The following is a 21,655-nucleotide window of genomic DNA, read 5'->3' on the forward strand; positions in this document are numbered from 1 at the left end:
CCCATACCATAAAAACATATGCTCTATACTCTTCCCCTGGCATCTAGCAAAGGAAGCAACAACAACTCTGCTCGGAAAAGTCCCTCTACTGCCTGGCAGCAACATCATACGTATTTTTTGCTTTCTATGACTACTACAACTATGACATTATCCATGTTTTATTTTGCATATGTGATCTAGAGTTCACTTACTGTTAGATGCTGGAACAGCCATGCCCTCATGATATTTGTGGCTACTTTGGGAAAGATGCCACGCTTTTTATGTCGCTTTTTGTCCTTATCTGGATCATCATCATCACCTGTGCTGGGGGAAGCTACACTGTTGTCCAAGCCGTCACCTGTAAATATAGTGAATCAAATTTTGACTTATGCTACCTTTATATACTTCAGCCGAAGCCTGGCTTTGGGTATAAACTGCATGAATATTTAAATGAGGTATAAATTCTTTAACACCATAATTCACCAGGGGTTGAGGGGATGGGGGTGGGAGGGGGAGAGACATGAGGAGAGGGAGGGGCTCAGAAATGTGTTGGCCCCATTCTGGTTTATCTTGAAGGACAGTGTGGCCATCTCTGCCATTGTAACCCAGAACAAAAAGCGCTTACAAATTATGAAACAAAATTTGCAAGGATCCAACTTGCAAAGGTGGAAATGCTGGCTCTTCTTCACACTAGGTCACTTCCCAAAGATTTATCCCAATCAGTTACTTTGGCCGAGTTGACAACTAGGCAAGTATGGGATGGGGATCATGAGCTGTGAAGCTGGGTGCCTCGTCCCACCCTGGGGTGTGAAAAGTGGGGTAAATGTAGCTCTCTTGCAACATCATATTCTCTTGGCAAATTCAGAAAAAAAAACAGGTGATTGAGGCACTGGTTATGTTAAGCCTTTTACGGATGTTTGACTTCCCCTGATTCTTTGATGGGAGGTGGGTAGCTAACTGGTTCCCCTCTTCCCAGCCCCAGCCAAAAGAAATTCAGAAAGGGATAAGTAGGCACCAATTTGACATACACCATTAGGAATTAATACCCTGCTTTGCGCCAGTGTGCCATATTTGTAATAGGTGTCTGCTTCTGTGAAACAACCACTGATCCAGAAGGAATTTCCTTAATGCAGAGAAGGTCTCAGACAGTTCTCATCACATTAGCAACACATCTATGGGAGGATGCCACTGTGTAGCAGCCTGCTTGGGTCTGGGTTGATGGGTTAGGGCCAAGGGAAAACAAGACTTGCAGTGCCTAGCATTTTGCATGCAATTTTTGTTGCAAACACTGAAAGCAGTTTATAAATAAGCCTACAGAGCAAATAAGTCCTTGCATTTAATGCATATGGACTGAACAACATATCCTTGCTTCCAAAGACACTATTTGTAGCAACATGGAGTTGTGATGTTATTAAGCAAGTGTTTTTTGCACTCCCTGGTAAGAACGATGAAGAAAGTAATCTCAATTTGGCTGAATACAAACTATCTCCGTTAGGGACAAAAATAAAATATATTTTTAAAAAGGGATGCAGACTGTCATAATTATGATTTGTTAAACAGCTTTCAGCACAAAAACAAAAAGCAGCTATTATTAGTGTTATATTCTTAGCATGTTACTGACTGTGGCAAATTTATAATTGTTCTTATGACTTGGTCTGTGTCTTTGATGAAACCATAACCTCGGGTAGTTACAGACAAACACAATATTTTTATGAAGAAATTAGATATCAAACAAATTCTTTGAAAGCCCAGTATGTAAAAAAAGGGCTTTTATACAGAGAAGCAATTCACTATATAAAATAATAATTCATAAAAGAAACATGAGCAAAGGAAACAACTCAACAGCATTTAAAATTCCACAGGCTAATCTACTTTCTGTCTGCAAGAGGCAAACAAGAAAAAGAAAAGTATTACGCATTCATTGATTAAAAATGAAAAGCTTCTAACCTAATGACACTGCCTTTCACCACCTCCCTGCCATCGTCCACCCACCCTCTCCCCCCATCCCATTTTTAAAAAAATATACTCATTTCAAACCCCCTTCAGATTAATTTAGCAGGCATTGCCTCATGCCTGATGGGAGGAGGACTCATTGATAATTTATGGAAATATCTACTATAATCCAAGGGAGATGACTTTTTTTCCAGCTTTGTGCATCAATAGATAATCAAGGCCTTCAAGCAGCCTTAGCTTCCCATTACCTCGGGCAAGAGAATTCCTGAAAGCATGCCTCCGGGGCACCTGAATTATATCCTCCATTAGGGGAGGAAAAGCTTTCTGCATTCCACCTATAACACTCCCCAGAACCTTTCCTGTTTATTTCTCCTGTATGAAAGCAGAAGCATTAGGAACAGGATTTTTAAAGTGAAGACTTATGTAGATACAATGGAGAAACCTTTCAAGCGCGAGCCAGATCACCTCCTTCAATCCCAGGCAGTGACCTATCCCAAATAAAAGGTTTCTGTTACATCATTAGCTCAAGCCAAAAACAGCCTTGGCTTAATGCACAGTTTGTTCTTCCTACTGTTTTTAGGCAAATACTGCTACTTTACTCCCATCTGGGAGGGAAATTACACTGCTGGGCTGTAATCTAAGACAAGATTTTCATTGGAAGCAAATGCTTTCAATCCAGTGTAAATACTGGTGTATGCTCAGAAAAGCCTAAAACAATAAACCCTGGCCTCGACCAACACAAGTTAGAGAAAGTGAAAAGCAGAGAGAGGATAAGAAAGCACCCGGTTATCCTCGGAGCAAATGCTTCAGTAGACTTCTGTAAATTGTTTAACCTCTTCCACTTTTTTTAAATGGAAAATTGATCCCATAAAGACTGAAACCACAGAGAGAAGTCTAAATGGTCAATTGTGGATTTTAGTATTTCCATCTACTTTGCAACTTGATACACTCACCTCTGTGAGGTCTCCAGAGATTCCCCCCTCCTTTTCTTTTTTCTCTCTCTTTTCCTCCTTTTAAAGATCACTAAACAAACTCGAAGCACCACTGACCAGCCACACAGTAGCAGCTACAAACTGCATTTGTAAAATGTCAGTGGCAACTCTGCTCCTGAAGTTGACTTCTCCCACCGCCAAATGAAGGCGAACTGAAAAGGTGGAAATAATCATAGAAATGATGCTAGTCCATAAACAAGCTTACAGCCTCATTAGTATAGCGGGAGGCTCCGCTGGGTGATTTATGCTTGTTTTGCTGATGCCATGAGGAAATGCCATAGGGCAACTTTAGCCAGCTGCTAATGGTTTCTGACAGCTTCTTAGCAACTAGTGCAAGCAACGCTGTGGCGTTTGCTAGTGACAGAAACTGAAAATGTCATATTATCTGCCCATGTGTCACGAAGTCCGTGTGGCAATTAACTAGTAGGCCAGTGACTGAGGGGCCACAGGCTCTTCAGAATGGCCCATGGCTATTTGGGGTCAAAGCAGGCACAGGGTTCGCCTTGATGCTGCACATATGCATGGGTGTGTGCATGATCCCCATCGCACTCCCTCTGTGCTGCTTGCCCATCAGTTTGGTCCTTTGTCCATGGAGAAACTCCGTCTCACTTTCTCTTTAGGCATGGCGTGACATTATCAGAGGAACTGCAAGTAATCTGTCTTGATATGATGGTTGGAAATGGCACTTTAATTGGCAATACCTGATTCCCTGGTTTTGAGTGCTGGATCTGAAGGTGCTAGCTGTTTTTCTGCTCGCTCGCAAATTAGTCTAAAAGGATTTAAGATCACTGAAGCAGACTCGTTGCCTGTCAAATTGCTGGAAGCGCAGCAACTCTGCACAGCAACTAGATGCTATTTAAAAAAAAAAGAAAAAAAAACCAAAACAAAACAAAACAAAAAAAAATAAAAACAAAAAAAAAACAAATGCAGAGCCTGTAAGGAGCAGAAGGAGAGCCTGGACTCTGCACGCCCGTTCCCCGGCAAGCAGAACCAGGCGCGATATGTCAAACTGTCAAACCTTTCAGCGTGGCCGCTTGCCCTTTCAAATAATATTTAAGAATTGTTTTTACACAATTTTTTATAGGCCATGGTCTAGTGAAAGAGGCCAACCAACAACGAAAGGAATTTGTACTACAATTCGTCCGTGGACAATTTCTTGCCAGACCTGGGCCAGTCCCCATGGAGCGAGGCAGGTGACCTGTGGCAGCTCCCTGGCTGTTGGGGAGCTCACATTTCAAACGCCCTCAACTCCAACATCCCAGAGTTGCCTATTTAAGCACACCCAGGCATTTAGGCTGTGCTATCTTGCTCCTTTCAAGAAAGGATAAAGCAGCATTTATTGTATTCAGCCTGCTGAATGGCTCAGACTGGCCATGCCAGCAGGGGCCCCTCTCACTGTGTTCCCCTCTCCACTGCCATCGCCCCTTATGACTTCCCTTCCCCTCCCACTCCCCTAAAAATCAGAGGTAGAAGCAGCAAAGGGCAAGTGATTTTACAGCAGCCCCTCAAGTGGGTATTGATCTCTTTGTCCCGGGTGATATGTTATAAACCTTTGTTGACAAAATAGGTGCTTCTGGAGAGCAACTTGGCACAGGCACTTGCCTTCAGCAGCCACGGTTGTGGCAGGAGTTTACTGATGATTCAAAGTCTCTCTCACTCCCACACCAAACCCAAATTTAATGTCATCATCTCACAACACTGGAAAGTCTGGCAGTGTGGCACAGCTGGGCAACTTTCAGCCACTCCAGCTCCCAAACCTGTTCTCAAACCTCAACCATTAAGGCTGCCCAGACATGACATAAATATTCCCAATCCCAAGTAATTGAGGTTTCTAAAAGGTTGGGAAATTCAGATGTCCTAAAAACTTCAGCCTTTTGCTTGACAACAAAAATCTATGCCTCTGCATGGAGTTCTTTAGATGAACATCCTCAAATGATTTTAACTGACCAGAAACCTTAGTATCAAAGTTCCAAATACAGCTTTACCAAAAGTACCTTCACCAGATGTAACAGGCTATTTCTCACTCTACATAGCCCCGTCCTACTATCAAGTCTGCATTTGGAGTACAAGTATTTTCTGTACCAAAGAAAACCAGGCTATGCTAAAAAGCCTTCTTCCTCTGACAGGGGATCTGAGAGAGCTTTGGGGGGCTACTGTTCGATTTTCTGGAAGGGGGTAAGGGCAGGGCACTGGCTTTGCTGAGATACACCAAACAATATGAAAACTTGTAGCTTATACAGTCCAGTTCTAGATAGGCATCTAAATATTGCTTTAAGGAGTTCACAGGAGAAAAATGTGAAAGATGTGCCCCCAGAAGCCCTGGAAAGGCCTGGAGCAACTTTTAAGCGGACTGACTAAAAGCTCCTTATGTTCAACTTATCTGTATGCGTCCAAGTGTCTCCTGTTGAAAACAGTTCTGCTTCCTAGAAGAGCTTCACAGTTTGCATTTACTTTTGTATTTCTTGAGCTAATATACGTAATTTAAATATTCACTGTGTTTGGACAAAAACCGTCAACTACTATACTACATTTATAATGTGTTCAGTGCTATGAACTGAAACACCTAACATGATGGCCCAAAGTTCATGGTCTTTTCAGTAGTTTCCTTCTTTTTTAATTCTATCATAATTTTTGGTAAGCTTTTTTAGATACAAATTCCTCAAATTCCTGCTTCTGCTAGCATAAGAAATCCTAAATTGACTAAACCAAATATTTAACTGTTCACTGTCTATCCACAGCTCTGTTGGTTCCTTTCTCTTTTAACTGTTCCAAGAACTAAAATCTCTTTAGTAACCTTTCCAGGTAAGTGGAAAGGAAGATTCACTACCTTCAAGTAACATAATGTACTAGAGAGATTTTAAGTGGTAAAATTGCTTTCCTTAACTTTTCTTCTGTGTCATATACCAATTTACAGTAACTACTGTAATTTCCACAGCTTTACCTATCTTATCCCTTACAGAAACAAAACTCCAGTTTGCTGGACACCTACACATCCACCATGACAACTTTTTGTGGAGTAAAGCTAGGCTTATGTGAGAAATTTTCCTACAAGGTACAAAACTATGAATTCTCAAAAAAAGCAGGTCCGCGGATGCAACAAGCTTTCCTGTGAAGCCAGAGAGAGAATACTGTTCACAGGAAATAGAACAAGGATTGTCATTTCAGACCACCAGCTTTGAACGGTCTTGGGCAATCAAAGAATGTGGAAATTTCTCTATATGTATATATTTTCTGATTTGTTTCTGACACGAGCATCTCCAACTTGGCACAGGAATGTGGTGAGCAAAAGTCCCATCCAAATGATTGATGGAAGTCAGTGCAGTTTGTGTACTACTCGTGTCTACAAGTACTGGAGGACAAGTTCCTGCACAGGAAGTATCATTCCTCCTTGGAGCAAGGTGGCTAAGGAGGCCAGCTGAGCAGCACGGGGGCTGAGTGCTCAGGTATGCCAGGAGAGAGCTGGAAGGAAATGACACAGTCTGTGGGTATGTGCCCAGCTGCTAAACCAAGCTGCACTATCCACTGAGGAGAAACAGTTTTAACATTAAAAGGCTATAAGTTTACAATATTTCCCCAAAACACACTATTTTAAAATTGAAACACACATGCATATATTGCATATGTAACATTAATCCACTGATGGCTCTCAACCTGCCAATGCCTAAACAAGGCACACGAGCTGAGAATGGGACTACCAGCAAAAAGGTACTTCAGAAAACAACTATGAAATGTCTTTATCGGAAAAACATTGTCTATTATTTTGGATCTATGATTAGTCGGATGTGAGGAAGCACCCACTCCTGGAGCTCCTGAGGTCAATGGCAACCAGCACAATGAGTGGCCTACAGAACGCCTCAAAAATAACTTACAATGATGATGTAGGTCAACTTGTGAATTTGAAGAGTGGTGTTGATGAGGGACCTTTTTTTTCCATGTTCCTTAAGGAGAAAGCCTTCTCAAATATACTTAATAAAAAGTTAATGAGGAACAACAAGGTTGAAAATGAGCATTAGCAAGGAACAAACACCACACATCTGGGTGTGCACACATCTCTTAAGGAGATGCAGTACATGTTTCATGCAAGTACTTAGACCATGACAAACAGTGGGAAGTTGTCAGTCACAGACAGTATCCATATTTACAAGATACTAAAGGATACAGTTGCAAAAATATCCTACACAAATATTCACAGATAGTGAAACCTGGAAATGTATAAATTACACCCTGGAATTCCACAAACTTTCAAAATTTTTTTTTGAATCATTATATTTCGTTCTTCTTTGTTCTTCAGGAGCACCTTTTTCTAGGAACTCAACCATCTTTTTTGACTTAAATTCCCTTCAGGCAAGCAACAGGCAAATCAGTTGTCTATGCAAAGAGTAACAACAGCATTGAAAAATAGTGGGGGAAAACCCACAGATTTTGCTCATTTTCATTTCTTTGGCAGCTTTTTATAGCTGAAATGAAGGAAACCTTTTCTCTTGCACCAGGTACCACTTCTTAATGAGATTCAGACAACTACGTTATTATGGGTAAGTTGTGCCATATTTCTGGAGCTGTGCAACGCCGAATGAAATACTAAAAAGAAAGCAATTCATTGTATGGGAAGCAAACAACTTTCTGCTGCCAGCAACAAAAGTTTACTTTGAGCAGTTGGAAGCAAATACCCTACAGAAAAGTATCTGGTTGAACAGAAAAACATCCTGCTTTAACCAAGAATGCTAAAAAGCTTAAAAAGTCGGGGGTTTTTCTTTTTCTGTAACCTAAAAGCCACCATGATGACTCTACTTCTCAGGAAAAGCTGTTTTTCAGCCATCCTCTATCTTGTTCAAATACAGATCTTTTTTATGAAACCTATTTTCTCCAACCTCATCAGGAGAGCTAGTCGCACTAGTTGCATTCTCCATGAAAAGTCAACTACACATGACTGAGACGCAGATAAATCCACCACTGAAATGCATCAGACTTACTTCCTTGTAAAGCAGGAGCACAAGAAGCAGCAGGAGAAAAGGACTGTTCCACCATAGGGGAAATATGCCCAACTAATGCCCCAAATGACCATGAGGTAAACTTCTGTAAAACTCTACAGCTCCTTAATAACAGGCTCTATCTTTGTGTTTATCCAGCTCCTAAGACACTTGACTCTTGGACTGAGCACAAGCAGCTACAAGAGGCTCAAAGCAAAGATCAGAAGTGTATTACGTATAAACTAAGGGACACGTTATCTGTAGAAATAGTTTATTATGTGGTGCATTTAAGTAGGCTTTCTTCCCTAAACATAGCTGAATTGCCTTGGGCCCTGCCTACATGCCTGCTCCAGAGGAGGAGACGCTGTAGATTTCCAGTTTTACAACAGAAAATATGTGCCAGAACCTTGACTGTCCAAATACTTAAAAATGAGGTTATTCTATTGAAAACAGTTTTTTGGAGGGTTTTGGGGTTTTTTGGGGTTTTTGTTTTGTTTTGTTTTTGGGGTTTTGTTTGTTTGTTTGTTTATTTTGGAGTTTTTTGGTTTTGTTTGTTTGTTTTTTCCCCAAAAAATGTTGGACAAGACAAGCCAAAATACTTTGGATTGTTGAACCAAACAAAAGCATTTCACTTTGGGCCAATTCAAGACCAATCAGTGCTGGTCCAAGTTGCAGTTTACACTGCAGCAACTATAGTTCAGATACTGTTTGACCCAAATCCTCTTCTGCAGATCTGGATCCCCTATGCCACCAGAGTCATCCAGCCATAATGAACAGGAGAGGGTTAGTCTAGCTGCAGCTCAGGCAAGTCAGGATTCATGATCTACCAAATCCACATGAGATATTGTCCAATGGAAGTTGCCCAGTGGTTTGTGTCAAGCAAAAAAGCTCTTGGGGATACACAATGTATTTTCTTCTACTGCCATCCACTTTAAAGTACTATCAAGGCAAAAAAATTTTCCACGTCTTCAGTCCATCAGTTACGTCAATTGACAATAAAATCCAAGACACAAATGAAAGAAAAGTAACATTGAACTTAATTTTGCATGCCTGGCTGCATCATATACTCTATTTTCCCACATACAGTGACATATATTGTCACTTTACAACTGCAAAAGATAGCTCTAAAAGCGATGAGAAAAAAATGCCCCCATCTCCTCTACCTTTCTTCTTTTGACAGTAACAACATCTCCACTGCCATTGTTAAAAACCAATGATCACGTCATAAAGCTGTATAAATATCCACTTGCTCCAGCAAATCCCAGCCACTGAACCATCCTGATTGGGCAGCTAGTGAAAAAACATCTGGCTTTAAACTCATGACACAAATTAATTATTTCCTTGTACCTAAAGCAAGAGGAAGATAATTTTGATTTGTTATGGAGTATTACTTCAAAAATCTTTGTGAGGCAACCTGGTAATTCCCACTGCATCACCCTGTATCTCACAGCTACAGAGAGGAGGGAAGAGAAGAGAGTTGGCTGTGTCCACCCAGAAGAACCACTTCCACAAGCTGACTTTGAGGCCCACGTACATGCTGGCCTAAACTAGTGGGCAGAGAGGATCAGAACATCAGGGACTTATGAACCTTTCAGTGTCTGGGTTTCATAAGAACAAGGCAAGATCTGGATCCAAAGCAATTACACTTCTATTTTCTAAAGAACTATAGGAAACATTTGGAATTATGAACTGAACAGATGGCGTTTGGACTGCACCATGAACTTCCTCCCCTCATCCTGTCCTAGCACTCTCTGGTTTGCTCAGAAGCAGCCTGTTTTGCCCCCAAAAGACAAGACTTATGTTACCGTGGACATAATGAACTCAGGAAAAACACCGGAATTATAAAATATGCATCCCTCTGCCTTTCAAGACCTTTCAGACCTTTCAAGGGAAGGGTGTACACAGAATTAATGCTTCTCCCCACTGCTCCTTGCTATCTAGCATGCTAACTCCTCTGCTCTTGTTCCTCCAGCAAAAGGTGGCTCCTCTGGAGTACCCATGACAACAGTGGGAGGCTGCTCCTCGGGAAGGGGGTGAGAAGCCAAAAGGTGTAAATTTGGTAGAGCCAAGCTCACATAAAATATTCTTCCACTACTGTCTGCTCCTCTCCCAGCACAGAAAGCAAATCTGTTGTGATGAGGTGGCACTTAAGAAAAGCACAATAGAAAGAAACAACCCTGAAGTTGGGCTTTAATGTGAAGGCATGGTAACATTGGGTCTGATGGCCAGCAACAGGCACACTGCTGCCACTCATACAGTTCATGCTGCCCTCTGCTCTGCCCAGATTCTGTGGCACTACAGGATGAGAGAGATCAAGCAATGACCACCACAGTGATCAGGCCACTAACACTTCTTCTGCTGCAAAAACTTTCCTGCTACATATTCCATGGGTATGGGGAGGCGGGGGTGGCACTGAGGGGCAGGTACAATCTCTGTGCATACAGGTGGCTGGTATCAACCCAGCCCCCATGGCAGAGTCTGAAAATTCAGAGGGCTCAGAGAGTCCTTCAGAGAAATAGCAGTGATGGGGAGGTGGTCTTGACCCTGCTTCTTGTGGTTGGCCACTGGCCATCAGGCTCACCCTCACGGTCCCCACCTAGGGCACGCAGGCAGTGACAGTTCTTTCAGGAACTTAAGTCCTACCAAGTCAGCATATCCCCTTAGGCTCCAGCTTAATATATTCATGACACTGTTATGTTTTTGGCTTCCTACGACTTTCTATCACAGTTTCTGGTGTTTTGATGTTTGATGTATACTGCAGTTACAGTTTAAGGTGTGGGTTCTTTCCAATTGAAAACAAACAAACAACAAATCTAAATGCAAATCATCCAGAAACAAACAGATGTTAGAGTCCAAAACACACAATTAAAGTAAAAGAAAAGTCAGACCAATGCTGGACACTTAGAAACTTTCCCTAAATATCACCTACAGGTACATGCTCACCTTATTTTTACCTCTTTCTTCTTCCATCACTATATATTCCTAGATATCACCTGCCTAGAATTACCTTGAATAGGCAAACTAATAGGAGAAAAAGGACAAGCTTCTGGTGCACCCCAGAATTTGATTATTTATGTCACTACATCTCATGGCATCAGTTCCAGCTGCAAGAGGGATAAAGGATAGGAAGGAGTTAACTGTGATTTCCAGCTTGTCTCTTTGACTCCATAAGAGTGTTTAACCAAAATCCCACAGAAATCTCAAAGCAAAGCTGGGTCATAGCAAAAAGCCATCCATATCTTCAGAAAAAATAAACTAAATGTTTACATCCTTCAAAAAGTAAGCCAAAATTATTTCTGGTTTCTTTTTCAGTTCACAGTATTTGTCATTATCACTAAGAGCAATATTTCTACAAATGTGTAGAAAGCAAAAACTGTAAAAGCTTTCAGTAATTCGATGTACTTTAAATGACATGAATGAGTAACCAAAGAAGCTAAAGAAAACCTCAGGTTCTAGCAGGCTGAAAACACAGGCATCAGCTTCCCCATAGCAGGTACAGACCACAAGGAAGAAGAATCTTGCTTTACTGATGAAACAACCACATCCTTGTTGAAAGGGCTAAGGACATTGTCTCACCCTTCCCACTCACCAGTGATGGAAGAAGGCTCTCACCTGCCCAGCTCACCACTCCACTGTCTTCTCCTGAGGCAGCCTTGCAGTGCCTAAAAAATCATCAGCTTCACTTCCACAACTGCTAAATACCCTGTTCAGACGGCACCCTCTCAGCTGAGGCTAACAAGGACTGTGTATCTGCTGTGCACCCCATCTTTTTCAGGTCAGCTTTCAGGACATGCTTCTCAGCTGATGTGCAAGGACACGCCACTCACATGCAGAAGCCAACGCTACACTGGGTCAAACACCAGCAATGTCCCTGTGTCCTTCCTGTCCATGCAAATATCAAGAAAGGTTTTATAGGCATCAGTTGCCTCATAAAGGAAAAGACAGGCTTTTCTAAGCGTCCTGTAAATGCCAGGAAAAGAGAAGAATGGAAAGGAAATGAAAGGAACAACCTGGAAAGGAGAACGGAAAAGCAGGAGACCTTGGCTCCAGGGAGAAAGCTGACCACAGTTTTAGCCCTGCCTTCATCTATAGAAGATGTTTGCTTTAATTAATCATGGAAAAAATGTGGTGTGTGAGCTAAGTCAGGCCCTGGGCAGATTTAACTTGATGACCTGAACTTACTCTGCAGATCACCATAGGTCTCTCTGACCTTGGCAGTGACATAAGGATCATATTTTCTCATGGATGAATTACTCTGGAATAATTCTGCCAATGTATTAGGCATAAATAGCCTTTTATTTAGGACTGTGAAAATACATTCTCTCTTTCTGCCTCTCACCTTTCCAAACAAAATCTATTTATTGGAATAAGAAAAACCCCACCCTTCATTAAGGTTTGGCTACACATCTCAAGGGCTAGACAGAAGTTTGGCTGCTTCATGCTTATGGCAATGTGTTTTCAGACATTTGCCTTCAGCAAGATGCATTCTGGAGTTAACTGGTAAGATTTGTCGCTTTTGATTGGAGTGGTCACCCTGCACATTTGCAGATAAATATACAAATAATTTCAGACATGACAGAGGTGGTAAATTTAGGTCAACACTGGGAATGTTCAGCTTCAATCACCAAAACAGAAAACACAATCCTCAACATACATCTACAAGTTAGTGAAGAGCAGCTCTGTGAAAACCAGCCAGGCTGCACTGAGATAACAAAAAAATCCCCCAACACTCACATCTCAGCCTTGCAGAAAGTTGACCAGTTTGGAAGGAACAGGTAAACAGTGTGTTCTTGGACGAGAGTCAGCATAGTTTGGATGATGTAGACCTTCCCGTTCAGGAGTTGCACTAGTTTTTGCATCTGGTCACTTGAGGTCACGCTGCAGAGCTCTGAGGCTCTGCAGAAGCTCTGCATGCTTCCTCTCCATAGCGGAGGTGGCTAAAGTGGCTATTAAAATCAGTTGTTATTCTGATGTCACCTGAGTCTTAATTGCTAAAAAAATGGGGACTACAACCACAGAAAGGACTTTCTGGCACTGGCTAAGGAAGTATCAGTTTTTGAGGTCAGAATAACATCCCTTAAAAATATGAATCAGAGTGGTTCTTTCATGCTGCAATTTGATGAAGGCAGGCAAAACATTAGCAGACTATTCTGATGAAGGTCAGGACAGCTTTCTAATACATATATATATATTTATATGTTAGAGACTTGCTTAGATATGTGTGAAAAGGAAAGAAAATACTTGAAAACCTGTATTCAAATTATCCTGGAGCAGTCAAATAAATCCTAGTAAATACTATTTCCCTCTTCCATTCAGAATGAGTCTCTTCCAATAAACTCATTGCATGTTGAGTAAACACAATCTTCCAACTGCGTGTTAGCTGCTTTCTTCCTCCATACACAACTTTTGCTGTACAGTTGATGCCTTAGGACCTGCTGGCCAGTGTCTCTGCCTGAAGACTGGGTCACCAAGGCTTGTCAGGTAGAAAAGCAATCACTAGTCACAGATCTGCACTCTTTCCCATCGCCATTCTGGAACAATACTCACTGATGCCAAAACAGGTGATTCTCTTGAGACTGGAAAAGGTTTTCACAAATACCTGCAAATCATCTGAGCAGTTGCCAACAATGCCAGCCTCCGAACCATCGCTAATCATGATGCTGCTTTCTATCCAAAGCAACTCTGAATTTCGTAATTTTAAATGCCTGACCAGCTGCACCTGCAATTTGTGGCTGAGGCAGATGAGGAGACAGATTTTCATCTATAATCATGGGTTGAAATTCAAAGTTCAGCTAAAATGCATTCTCATCTATACTTAACAGTTTCTGTGGAAAATACTTTGACATACACACCATATTTGCAATGAATATGATCTCAGCAGTGACCTGAACAAGGGAATATTGACCTGGAGAGGGCAGTTACATGCCTGTAAGATCATGGGGAAGCTATCTTTTATGCTCATCCCTTACCAGCCCAGGAGACTTCATGCATATTAAAGCTGCACATGAACCTCACTAAGAAGCATGAAAGGAGAGGCTCAAAATGGCAGGTGAACATCCAAAGATTACATGAGCTGTAAAGAAGGAGGTCAAAGCCTCGGAGCAGTCAACAAACACGCAGGATAGCCCAACTTTCCAAGATACTGCAAGTATTTGTGCTGGTTAGGACTCCTGCAGAGCAAGCAGAACGACTCATAAGAAAACCTCTGCTGGGACAATCCTGGAAACACCTCACTCAGCTCCCTTCCCTGGGCTTACCCCAGAGAGGCATCCCCCAAGATCTCAGATAAGGCACGCTGACAAGGTGCTGAATGACAGCCCACACTGCTGCTGCCAGCAACCTGCCCTCCCTTCGTGCCTGCAAACCTCCAGCACTATCCTTAGGCTTTGTACTCACAGCCTGCCAAGGAAGCAAGCCCTGAATTTCACCGAATTCCACGCTTCTGGGGCACAGCAGAGACACAGTATAGAGTTTGGAGATATTTTTCAGGACAGCATCCAAAGTGAGTTTCAAAAAAGAAACAGGAGTTCAATATTCTGCATAAAAATTATTAACCCCTTAGCTCTCTACCTCATGTGCTAGTCAGGATAGCTACAAATATGACTACAAATATGAAATGGAAAAATGAGTCATTTTGAATGCATATAAGCACACTCAAATGGACCAGTGTATATCTTGTTAGTTAGTAGGTTAAACTCTGATTTTATATTTAAAAACAGAGAGAAGTTCTGAAAAATGCAGTGCCAGCTGCCAAAGGACCCTTTGCCCAAACAGCCCAGCAAAGCTAAATGTGGCCATTCCTAACCCCTCAGTTCAGCAACAGGTTTTGCTTCTAGGTTTCCCTCACAGAGCCTCTCATCTCATGCAAGAATTCAATGATGTTTATTTGGAGGCTGAGCAAAGTGCTGCTACACAGTTTCAGAAGCCCCATTCATCATGTTTTATATTTAAGTCCTCAGCTCCCAGAGTCATATGAGAATCTTCAACCAAAACCACGTATGCACTAATAAAGCAAACAACCTCTTGAAATCAGGAAAAGCTGGAATCCTGGCTTCTTGACAGCTAGGTATGGGAATACAGACATTAACCCCCAACCCCCAAATAATATTTTTTTTAAAAAATTATGTATGTATACATATTTTCTATGAATGTCAAGGTTTTTGAACACTTCAGTTACCCATGCAGGTCTGCAAACACAACCAATGTCATGAGCTGCTCAGAGCACTGTGCTCAGGAGCTGCAGAGGACACAGCCTCACCTACACATACCATACCCGAGTCCACTCCTCTAATCTCCAGCAGTACAAAACACCTTCTTCTCCTTCTCCACAAAAGTGCAAACACTTCCTTCCTAAAGGAATGCCAAATTCTAGCAGTTTCATCCCTCCTCACTCTAAGCATTTAAGTCAGACTGCCAAGCTAAGTGTCTGAACGAGGTGATTAATCCTCCCTGAGTCCCTTCACAGTCAATGGAGTGAATGAAACTCTCCGAAGGGAAATTCAGTATTGAGATGACTACAAAAATATGTGCACTACTACCTTTGAATACTGCACAGAACAGTAAAAACTTACAAGCAGCAATGCTCTAGCAAGGAAACTATGGCTAATGAAGACTGAATATGCCCATCTCTGTTTCTAAGCAAGATCTGGACTTCGGCTCTTTCTAAAATTACCCAGGATGGACAGGCTGAATTTAGCTCCCATCCATCACCTTATCACAAGAATATAACCTTGTGCTTCCTGCCACAGAGAATCTGGGAAAATGCAAAATTCTGCCTCTTATCACCAAATCATAATTAATTTCTTCTTCCTATTTTGCCTTACTTGAGAGAGGGAAAAAAAAGCCCTCCTTGATAGATAACTAAATTTATGTCTTACCAAACTGAATGCAAATGCAAGAAACAGGAAGTTTTTACTTGGAAACTGGAATTTCAAGCACTCAGTGGCAAACAATGCAGCAGAGAGATAAAGATGCAATGGCAATGGTGGGGGACAGACCTAACAAGCTTCCTGCCCATGCTGACTCAAGAGCATGTGTCCTACCATGATAGGGACTGGCCACACTGCTTGCTTTTATTTTGGTAATTGGTATTTGTTCGCTGAAAACCCCTATAAAAACAAGTCAGAAGACCAGACAATAGTAGACTCGACATCTCTTATAGCCAGATCTTTTACTTAACACTTTTGCAAAAGATGTAATCAGCAGATCTTTGTCCATTTATACCATTCTCTCTGCAGTGATGAGGACTGTATTACACTCTCCAGCACCCACCAGATCAGAGCATCCAGTCTTCCCCATCACTTCAAGAGATTGAACTGATACTTGAAAGCACATTTGATATTATCTACTCCAGCCCTTTGGAAATGACATTACACAGATACAGGGGGCAGGCAAATATTGTTGCTCTTTTATTATTCCTGATGTTCCCTCGCTTGCAATATCTGAAAAGTTCCCAGGTCAATAGGATTACTTTATCTTCCTCCCCCTTCCTTTATCTCTTCCGTCACCCCACAGGTATCCATGTCCAAATGGGACACTTAGGGAGGGGGTTTGCTTGACCCAGGTCACTCGAAGGTCAAGCTTTTCACCACTTGTTAATGCAAAGCTTCCCCCCAGCCCTTGCAACCCGAGGGGTCCGGGCACCCCTCCTCACACACCCCTCTCCCAGCCATGGATGCAGATGGAGAAGGCAAATGCTCCTCACTGAATATACAGAAGCAAAATCCTCCTCACATGGAAATCAGAATATGTTTTGTATTTTTAAATAAACAAAGAAAAGGGAGAAGCTTATGAAAAATCAGCTTGGCAGCGCCTTTATTCCTGTACCAAACTTTAAGGATGGGAAGCTTAACTAGTTAGGAGCAACTCAGACTATATTTTTGCCTACCAGAACAAAGTTCGATTTTTATTTAGATTGATTTTAAGACTTACATGTGAGAAATGGATGCAGTTGGATCAAATATATACTAAAATAAATTGTTGACTCCCATGAAAGCAAATAAACCCAAAACAAATTCCACAGATCTCATTACCAGCATTTGAGATTTGTTTTATTTCATTATTTGGTATACATTTACAGAGAAGAAATTTGCTTAACTCTGTTCCACTTTTCTTTTACTGAAACAATAAGACTCTCTGCAGAATATTTTTGACTTGAATATTATCACCAGGATAGCATATGGCAAACTAGCAGCAGGCAGTTTATCTTCATCCTCTTTGTAAGCTAAAATTAGCACAATGCTTTTGCAACAGCATATGATGTATTCAGACCAGTACGATATACCTAATACAACTTCAGATCCATCCCTGGCTAACCTCCAATATCCAAGTAAACTGATTGCTAATTTTAACTGAGTATTAATGTGTTTAGTATCAAGTTGGCATTTATCAACTTGAGAGGCACTTTTGAGTTTAATACTGTCATTTCACATACACCAACTGCAACTGTAAATAAAATTTGTATATTGGTAACACACAGCATTTCAATTCATTTGCACAAAGCAATTCTAATTTATATTAATACATTACATATGGAAAGCCATGTTGTAAAATTGCATAATATGCATATTTTGCTTTTCAGTGATGCAATGTAATTAATGGTGGTGAAGAGCTCATATACCCGTCATGACTAACATGTTCCTCCTGCAGACAGTTAGCTGGTTACTTCTTTGGGATAAATTCAACCAAGTCACCAACATCCTTTGGATTAAATTAAACCAAGCCATCATTTTACATTTCTTGATGAGGTGACTATGCCAGCCCTCTCTGCTCTTCAACCTGGTATATTATGGCCAGCTCAAGGGCTTTTTAGCTGGATTAAATATGTGGTGAGACACTAATGTTAGCACTGCTTCCTAATTTGTTTCTTGTAGCTGTAACACCAAGGAATTTAGCACAATCTTCATCATAAAGGAAATTTGAAAGGTTCCAAAAATGCCCTGTGCTTCACAAGGGTGGCTGTTTACCACCTTTCTTGCCAGGTTGACAGAATAAAAAAGCGTAGAAGCAGGAAATAGTCACATCCAAGTACGTATATGTACAAACACACACACAAACAATAAATATTTATACACTGACACTCCAGGATTTTGTGGCTCAGTTGCTGATCAATAGACCATCCCTGTGCTTTCCTACAGCCCATTACAGAACTACAATACAAAACCATACCAAGTCTGTGCAATAGTTATACTGAATTAACATCACCACTCTTCTTGCTTTTACACAGTTGGACTCATGCAGAATTTGCACAGGGTTAGTGCAGAAATGCAGACAGATACAAAAAAAAATAGAAAGCAGGATCTACACAAAAATCTCTCCTGGGGCATTCTCACTGCCACAGGCAGGATGAGGAGACAGGAGAGATAAATAGATGCTTTACGAAGTGGGAAAGGGAGAAGTACAGAACAAACACAACATTTCAACTCCACTTTGTTGTCTCTTTTCCCCCTTGCTGTAATTTGCCTGCATTTTATCTCTTTAGCAAGAAGTTGCTACACTCTGACATTACAGTGCCCTGAAACTTGAACCCCATTTTAAATGATACTTAACTTCAAGCTGTTCAGTTACTGCTGACCTCATTCCCTCTTTCCCCTGCTTTAGGAAGGCATTCTCTGCATGTACTATAGTGCAGGGCCCCATCAGGAACTCCACCATGGGGTTTCTCCCTCAGTGCTGTGCCAGGGAGGGAGAAAGGGAGGAGATTCTCTTGGCACAGCAATGAGACCAACAAAAGATTCTCCATCCTTTAAGCCTTGCTTCCACGACCTTCACTTGCTGACCAGAGAAAGCTAAGATATGCCTTCTTCGAGGTCCATCAGAACACTACAGACTCCAGAATATATTTAGCATGCACCCATGTGACACTGCTATTCAGAGCACTGGGGAAGATTTCAGAATAAGTCAGGGTATGTGTGCCACCATTAGGTCTTTTCCAAGGGCATATGTGGTGTCTTCTAGTAGGTCTTCTCCTGTCCTTCTGCAAAAGATATACTCACAACCTGGAGACAGGGCACAGTGTTGGGGATGCAAGGGCCATCTGTCACTCATGGCACAGAATGAGCCCCAGGAAAATTAAGGACTAAGGGAAAAATTGCTGAAAAGGCTGCCCCCACTGTGCTTTTATTTATATGCGGTTTCTTCTTTCTCACACTTTTGCGTTACACTTCAGCAATGAGCAACTGCAAAAACCTGACTGCAAAATCTATAGGAGATTTTAAATACTCAAGAGAAAAAGAATAAAATAAAACATATAAACAAATACTCATAATATTAATAATAGATAAACAAGTTTTTTGTATATAAATATTTATATATTGGCTATTAGATGCCAGAGGTACTGCCTGGTGATGAGGAAGTTCCCAAGCCACAGAGGGACACAGGGTGGCAGTGCCTATCCTGATGTCACACTGCTCATCACAGGTCTAGCCATGCTCTCCCATGTCCTCTCCCACCTTCCAGGCCTGAGCAGAAGTTCAAGCATGTCAAAACAAAGGCTACATGGAGGAGGTATCACGGCTAAAGAGCCAAAGCAGAAAGGTGGAAGACTACTAACACAACCCTTATTCAAATACCTACCAGAGCATTGTCAGGCATTTGCTTAGTCACAGCCCTACGATCCTACCCCAGCTTAGTCAGAAGGGACATCAGGCATCTCCCTCTGGTATTTCTCATGTCACCAACTAGTGGGTCATCAGGCCAGTGAGCTGTGGCCTCTGATGAATTATAGGGTGACAGGTGGCTCTGACATCACCACTGCTGCAAGCTGCAGAGGCTGCTCTGATTGCCCAAAGTCCCCACCTCATTCATGAATTTAAAATTGGAAGAAAAAAAAGTAGTCATAATAAAAGCCTGTGTGCATCAATGTGCCTAGAAAAAATTATGTCAGCATCTTAGAGAGCTGATCCTATTAATTAATCCCTTGAAGAATGGCCCCTTGCCCACAAACATATAATGTAATGCCAGCTTAATCTTACCTAAAAAAAATTACAATGCAATAAGATTACTTGTCTGACTCTGCTAACAGTTACAGCACTGCTTAATCCTGCATTTTGGAGCTTTAACAAGCTCCTACAATACTGTACAGAGTTTATCAGAGCAGTTGCTGAGACAAGAAGGACTTCTATTTAAAAGAACATAATTCCACTGTCTTTTGTGCTTTTTACGTATAATGTTTATACAGTGACTTTCATCCTGAAAGCTATCAAAGCCTATTGCCTGCTCGTGTTTCCATTGAAGTCTTCCTTTCAGGTTTCATATTAGAGTGTCATTAGAAATAAATATATACAAAGATATATATGGGGGGGTTATAGCAGGAAAATTTGTTGGGGAAGGAGTTCATCCCTCCCTCCCTCCCATTTCCCAAACACAGCTGGGAGGAGCACCCTCAAATCAGCCCTCTCCTACCAAAAACCTGCAAAGGACCCCACATGGGACCTTGCCTAAAGAAGTGGGTGAAAATGTGACCGATGAAAGTATCATCTCTCCATCCGTGCAACAACTTGGCCTTCATCCCCAGGCTGTCCTCCCACCGACAAAGCCCCACTCCCACAATATCCACCCACAGCCACACATTTCCCAGTCTTTGCCAGTTATAGACATATTAAGCTTCCCATGGAATAGGAGAAGAAAGCTCTGCTCCCTCCCTGTAATTATCAAATCAGCCCAAAAATGAGGAAGAATTGAGAATCCTCATTATAGCACATCATAAAACACAGTGAGGTCTCGTGCTCGCTGTCTGTTATTGGCACAGCCTGCCAACAAAACTTTACAAAGAGCACAAGAATCCATGTTTGCAGAGATATTAAAGTCATAAAAGGGGAAATTTGGATTTTATTTTCCCACAGTCTAAATGAAGGTGAACCAAGCAAATTTGGCAAAGAGTGCTAGTCAGATGCCATTTCCCACAGCAGTGTGGTACTTTCCTCTGGGAATAAAACATTTTCCTTCAACTACTGTTTATAACTCTTATCAGTTCAACAGCAATAGAGCCATCAAGTCCAATATCTTGTGGAAAAAAGTCAAGGTCAACAAGTACTTGCATTTTCGTTTATCTTTAGCTGCAATTGCTACTGACATTCAATTGGGTAATAAACATGAGGACTGTCAAATGCTCTCAGCAAACAGGTGATCCAAAAGCTATCAGAGAGAAAGAGGCTACCGGCAGGTAATCAAACAATTCTGTTGCAACAATTATGATTTGAGTGCATTCATTTACAGAAGCAATCACCTGTCAAATTTGAATGAATAGCATCAAACCATTCCCACCATCAGGGTAATAAGGGCAAGAAAATACAAGCTATCTCTACTTTCTTCCCAACAAAAGCATGCCAGCATTAGCAAGAGCCTTTAAAAAAAAAAGGGATAAACAAAAATATCCAGCATCTTATTTCCTGAATTGAATTACAAAAAATTATTTTAATATAAAAACTAGAAGACACCTGTTCAAGTAAGTGGGTCTTGTGGTGGTGTGTCACACAAACAGTAACGGGTGTTTAGGAAAACACTACGGAAAATGGGGGCACACAGAAGCAGCTGTGCCACTGCTCTGACAATCAGCACTGTGGCAGCTTCCTGAGCCAGCGGTTGCATCTGGACCAGGGTTTTTAATAGCTACAGAAGAACCTGTTTTTCCATGAATTGGTCTAATCTCTTTTTGTCCCCTGCTGACCTCCTCAGAATGCTGTTCTGTAGCAATAAACCCAACACATAAAACATTTTTGTTTGTTTTAAACCTAGTAACACTCTGGAACAGCTCTTGTGCCATGA

The 21,655-nt window shown here is 41.5% G+C and overlaps 1 protein-coding gene across 3 annotated transcripts in view; it reads right to left on the bottom strand.

The window, feature by feature from the left end:
- Nucleotides 1–21,655, bottom strand: part of MEIS1 (Meis homeobox 1) — a 108,546-nt gene that overhangs the window by 51,037 nt on the left and 35,854 nt on the right. For all 3 annotated transcript variants that reach the window (XM_033055331.1, XM_033055329.1, XM_033055332.2), the window contains exon 8: nucleotides 192–337. In XM_033055331.1, the coding sequence (XP_032911222.1) occupies nucleotides 192–337 (146 nt within the window). The remainder of the gene's footprint in view (nucleotides 1–191; nucleotides 338–21,655) is intronic.

Source organism: Catharus ustulatus, chromosome 3, assembly GCF_009819885.2.
Source record: "Catharus ustulatus isolate bCatUst1 chromosome 3, bCatUst1.pri.v2, whole genome shotgun sequence".
In the NCBI taxonomy this organism is placed as follows: Eukaryota; Metazoa; Chordata; class Aves; order Passeriformes; family Turdidae; genus Catharus; species Catharus ustulatus.